This window comes from Leucopleurus acutus (assembly GCF_964270905.1).
Source record: "Leucopleurus acutus genome assembly, chromosome: 7".
NCBI lineage: Eukaryota > Metazoa > Chordata > Mammalia > Artiodactyla > Delphinidae > Leucopleurus > Leucopleurus acutus.
The window spans coordinates 27,679,498-27,685,497 of record NC_139150.1 but is presented as its reverse complement, the minus strand read 5'-3'; the positions used below and the strand labels follow the sequence as shown (position 1 = coordinate 27,685,497).

Here is a 6,000-nt window from a genome sequence, read left to right as displayed (position 1 = left end):
TTTGGGAGCTGTTAGTTTCTTTCATGCTAATGACAAGGTATAACTTAAAAACATAACATTCATATGCATATATGGTGCATATATACATAATTAGTATATTGACAAAGCACCTAGCAGAACCTTAGAACTCTTAGTTCCATTAACCCTTAAAGGGAAAACTGGGATTCAGATCAGTCAAGCACAGTGGAATGTGCTCCCTTTCAATTATATACACCCATCATCCTTGTCGAGGAAAGAGACCTCCCAAAAAAGTGAAATGCATTTTTTTTTTCTGAAGCACTGTCACAGTCTGTTATGTATTTATCAGTTTTTGCAGTTCTAATTACAAAATAAGCACTAGCTACTACGTAGAATAACTACACTAGCCAAAAAGATTTTTATAATCTGAGAGAAATGCTCCCATATTGACTCTGCTAAGAGAAACAACTGCCCTTTCCTTGATTATAAAGAAGGAAGACAGATGGCTTCTTGTTCAAGACTGTAATTTTACTTTCAGCCTCCTCCCTCAGTTAAAAACAAGATGTACTTTGAGGCTTTGAGGGAAAATCTCAAGGGAAAGTTTTTTATTCCTGGCTGCATTGAATAATTCAACACACATCTGAGAGAGCTGAGAAAGATACAAAGGAGAAAATGTTTTCCCTTGTTCTCAGGGAGTTTACAATCTAATTGTGGAGTTTACAGTCAGAATTGGGACCAGAGCCATTAAAGTTTTATTTTTTTCACTTCTCTTTAATGGCCTAATGGTTACTAGTAACACACTTAGGATTCACCAGCCCAGTGGTACGGTGGTCCCTCTGATCAAATTTGAAGGGAACATAAGGAGAATGCAGAGGAAGAATAATCTCAAGCAGTACTTATTAAGTCCTTACCGTCCTATTAGCTACTTTCAGATAGTATTTAATCTTGACAACAACCCTTCCTGGTCATCCTCATTACCCGTTTTTCACAGACCAGGAGAAAGAGGCAGAAGTGATGCATTCCTAGTCACAGACCTAGGAAATGGTATTGAAACACACCAACTGGGAATTCTTCTTTGGCCTTTTCTTTGGCTGTCCCTAGGTTCCCATCTTGAATTTCCTTTGCTTAGATTCCCTTTCAAGGCATGTGAAGTTAATTTACTTCTGTGCTATTTCTTTCCTCTTTGTCTCTGAATAGTCTTTAAAACTTGCTGTCTTTCATTTGGCAAGTCAGGCCTTCTAGAGTCTCCTTTGCAAATACTCTTTCGTTTTTTCTTCTTTTCTAACTGATTCTGTCTTTAAGACATTCTTTGACAGGATGAAAGGAAACATAAAAAGGTGCCTCATAAGTGGTTCTCTTAATATTAAGCAGGATCTTCAGTTTTATTCCTGCCACATTTTAACTGTTCTCATCTCACACGATTTCTCAAGGACTTGGGTTGTAGACTTCTTGAAGGTGGTGACCGCACCTACTGTAACTTGTTGATACTGCATAGCGTATTCATGTAACAACAGGGACTTGTAAGAGAGCAGAAACTTTGGTTCTTTTGTTCACCTCTTTGTTCCCAGTGCCTGTAAATTACTGGAACTTAGTGTGCCCTCAGTATCATATGTTTTAACATGATAAATTAATACTCGCTTATTGTTTTTTGTGGACTATTCTGTATAAAAAGTTTCGTTTAGATCCAATATGGCTCTGAATTGACAGAACTGTAGAATTTTTTTGCCTTTTCCCTATTTTCGGCCCTTTATAACAATTTCGACCTTGGGTGCATTCCATTAAGCTCTTGGTGCCCTTCAAGGCTCAGGTTCCACATCAGCAAAATGGGGCGAGTAGCAACAGTTGCTTGTTTCTCCTTGTCTTCAATCACCTACTGCTTCTGCAGGGGTTTATTGCGTACGCTTTCCCCTGGATAAAATCAGCCACCTGAGAGGTAAGAAACCAGCGGGGTCCTCGGGTTGCGCGCCTACTGGGGATGGCTAGCAGCTCCGCAAGCCTCGCCCGTGCCTCCCAGGTCCGGAAGCAACCCGACCCCATTTCGGCTGCGAGCCTGTCCAGCCCTCCGGCGCCCCAGCCTCAGGCGCCCTCTCGTACCGAGGTAGCGCTCTGCCTCGGTGCCACCGCTAAATTGGCTCGGCACCGCGCAGGTTCCGACGCGCACCGAAGGGCCCGGCCTCGTTTTGGCCGCATTCGCCCGGCCGCCCGCGCGGCGCTGCACTGGGGGCGGGGAGTCTGATGGGAGAAGCGCGCGGCGCTGAGAAGGCGGCGGCCGGGGAGAGGGAGCCGGAGAGGGACTGGGCGCGGGAGGCCGGAGGCGGGGGACAGGGGGAGGCGCCGCCGCCGCCGCCCGCCCCTTTCCGCTGGGGAGCAGCTGCAGCAGCAGGAGCGGAGCGGGAGTCGCGCAGCCACTACCGCCGCCGCCGGGGGATGTGGTCGGCGCCCGCCCCGAGCCGCGCCGCCTCCTGAGTACCCAACGCCGCCCGAGCCGCCGCCGCCGCCGCCGCCGAGCCGTGCGGAGCCAGGCCGCGCCCTCCCCGGGCGCCCGCCGGCTCGCATGCCGAGGGGCTCCGGGGCGTAGCTGCGCGCCCGGCGCCGCCTCCGGGCTCCTCCGGCCCCGCCATGGGCTGCTGCAACTCCGCCTCCTCAGCCGCGCAGGTGAGGGGCTCCCGCCTCCCGGCCGCCCGCCCGGATGCCTCCCCGCGCGTGCCGCGGGCGCCCGCAGCCTCCCACTACCTGCGAGCGTCCCTTCAACCCACCGTGCACGCCAGAGACCCCCACTCCCGCCTCCCTCTCCCGCCTCCCCCTGTCCCGAAGATGTCCCCGCGCTGGCTCCCAGGGCTGCCGATTCGCAGGCGCCTCTGCGCGGCCCCCAGGGCGCCGCTAGCTCTGCCCAGCCCCTTGCCGACTTGGCCGCCTCCTCCCAGTAACACCTGAGCGGCCCGTCCCGCCAGCCCGCAGGTAGAGGCAATAAGGGCGTCTGCTTTCTGCCCCTGGTGGCACCCCCTTCCCTCGTCTTCCGGGCCTGGTTCCTCTCTTCCTACCTCCTTGGAGTCTTCCCCCTCCCCATCCACAGACTATTTTCTGTGCTCCCTGGAGGAGTACCCCCAGTATGGGCTGTTCACCCCTCTCCCACCTTATTACAGTTTCTGCTCTTAGATATTCTGTCCCTTTTCTCTTGCCCGCCGCCCCCCGTCCGGGTTCAAGTGTTTAAGCGGATCCCGGAGCCCTTCTACGACCCGCTTCCCCGATTCTAGCCGCTCGCTTCCCACCCCATCCCATCCCCCCTTTGTGCCTTGACCCCGGGCACCGCGGCCTCTTCGCACCCCGAGGCCCCTGCGGGAGCGCGGGGATTGGGCTGAGAAGGAGATTGGGCACCTGGTGGGTGACGGGATCGTTACGGAGACTCCCTCTTTGTTGCCAGTGTAACAGGAGGAAGAGGTGCCGAATTTAGTTTTTCTGTGTGCACTGGCTGAGTGTTGTCGCTGAGGGCTGAGATGCAGAGATTTCTCCCAGCTTCTACCCTGCCCCCATCCAGATTTCGCTAACCTCCCTCTCTTATGCCGATCCGAGCCCTTAACCTGGATAGAAATGTTTAGACAACTGTATAAGGATCAAACGTAATAGGACTTGACTGCTGGCCACTAATAACTAAGAGGACCTGTTTGTAAATTACCTAATTTAGTGGATTAGTGAGTGTATTTACAAATACGATAAAAAGCAATCAGGAATACTGCATCAAACTGTCTGGTGGTGGTGTATGAAAAATAGGCTCTGACAACGCCTGGGATATAATCTCACAGTTTCATTAGTGTAGAATGTAACTGTGGTCTTTGATTTGTTTGTTTTGGGGGGATACAAGGGCTCTTGTTTTTAGAAATAAAGGCTGGTCCGTTCTTGGTGAAGAAAAATGCTAGTTTGGAAAAAAAAATTCCTTCAGAGATCTAGCATCTGTGATAATGCCAGAAGTGTTTTGCTGCTTCTAAATGACTATATATAACTCAGTTTTAAATAACCTGCATACTTGTTCTGAAAATCTGAGATCTGTTAGAAAATGACTAGAATTGCAGATGAATGGAGGACATTTATGTTTTATTAAGTATCCATCCTATTTGTCTACTTCTTTTTTGGGTGTTTGCTTACTCTTTTTTTGATTTTTTTTTTCTTTTCCTATTAGGATCATAGTCAGGGCTGACTGGTTTAGTTAGTTAAACCTTCCTGTTCAGTTAGAATAACAGAGAAAAACTATATGTAGTGGTGTTAGGAAGGAGAGGTCGATAGACCACAGTTTTCATATTAACAGATAAAGGTGTGGAATCACACAGTACCTTTCAACTGGTCAGAGATTTTGGGGGAGAGGGAGGAATCTACTTGGGTGCTATTCGTCTAATATTTACTTAAATATTATTTTCACCAAAAAGATATCTTTCCTGTTGCCTTTCTTTTAAGAATTGGGTTATTTTGCATCCTCTTTTGGAGATGAAATGCCTTTAAGACGGTATTGGATAGTTTATGGATGGCTTGTTCAGTGTTTAATCAATTAAATTTGGAAGGGATGGATGCTGGACCAAAACTCTGCTTAACAGGTCTTGCATTTGACTAGCTCCACATCTTACTTTTCAGAATGCTGTCCCATATATTTTCCTTTCTTCTTTCTCCTCTTGCAGCCACTGTTTCCTTCATGCTGTGCTCTACAGACAAGATGCATGTCATGCACTCCGAAGGGTGCATTTTTTTTTCTGTGGATTCCTATAACCAATCAACAGCAGCTTTAGGGACTTGTAGTGTATGTGGAGCATTGAGGTTTCGTGCCAAAGAGCTGGTCATCATTTTTTTTTTTTCCTTATTTGAGATTTTGGCATCATTCTTAATTTGTGAAATGTTACCAATCTGCTGCATTTTAATGCTCCTTTCAGTAGCATCACCAGTTAGGATAATATAGTATCTGTATGAGTTGTGTTGAAACAAAATAGAGATGCAGCTGCACATCTTCTCTAAATGGGAACCTCCACATCACTTTGAACCTCTCTTAGAGGCCTCAATTGTATTTTCAGGCAGAATGTTTCTTTCATCCCTTCTACTGAATTGTAAACTTCTTGAGTATAGGAACTGTTTTTATTTTCCACATGTTTGTATCCATTGCAGTGCCTCACTATACCTTGTACATAATAAGTTGCTCAGCAGTAGTCAATGAACAGAATATAGATACACAGATTGGAACATTTGAACATTTGGCTGGCGAGTAACGTTTAATATGAATCCAGCCCCGAACTATGTGCTGTTTTACTTCCATGAGCTGGTTGAGTAATGCCACCACACCACCCTCTTCAAAGCTCAAATTTCAACTAAGTTAAAATTCACCTGCTTTTCCCACATTCCTTCCTATTCTGTCAGTGGTACCATCAGTTTGCAAAATTGAGCAGGTTTTTTCTTTTCTCCTGGTGCTCTGCTCAGTGCTTATTTTTTAGTTGGAGCAGTGGCTATAACATCTTAAAAGAGCTTGTCTGCAAACTCTAACGATAACCTGCACAGCACATCAAAACAATGCGCTTTGAGGTAATCTGCAGTTCAGTTTAGCTTTTCTCAGTGGTATCATCAGCAACTTTCAAGCCCTGGCAGGTTTTATCAATGTAAATATAGTGTGTTTCCTCTTTGTAGTAGGAATTCACTTTTGAAATACATATAATTTATTTTCCCTCATAGTCTCTTGCTATGTTGTAGACTCTCATAAAAGAGTTTATTGACTTCCAAACTGCTTCGTCTCTTGTAGTCTGTTCTGGTATTATTTTCATTTTCTTGTCAGTGTCTGGTTATCATAATTTGCCATCAAAATAATTATCCTGTTTTTGGATTTAGATAAAAGAAAAGCATCACATTCTATACTTACTTGTATTTTACTGTTGAAGGAGAAAATTATTGGCAAAACTATTTATGCAGTATCAGATATGTGTTTCTAAGAATCTTAAGAACTCTTAGATATATTTATAGAACTCTTATAGAACTCTTATTTTTTTTATTTGTGGCCACTACAAGTTACTTGCTAAT

The 6,000-nt window shown here is 46.1% G+C and overlaps 1 protein-coding gene across 4 annotated transcripts in view; it reads left to right on the top strand.

The window, feature by feature from the left end:
• Positions 1-2,486: 2,486 nt before the first annotated feature.
• SLC44A1 (solute carrier family 44 member 1) overlaps positions 2,487-6,000 on the top strand; it is a gene marked incomplete at its 3' end in the record, with an annotated part of 210,824 nt that continues 207,310 nt past the window's right edge. For all 4 annotated transcript variants that reach the window (XM_082842127.1, XM_082842128.1, XM_082842126.1 and 1 more), the window contains exon 1: positions 2,487-2,613. In XM_082842127.1, the coding sequence (XP_082698253.1) occupies positions 2,578-2,613 (36 nt within the window). In that variant the 5' untranslated portion in view covers positions 2,487-2,577. The remainder of the gene's footprint in view (positions 2,614-6,000) is intronic.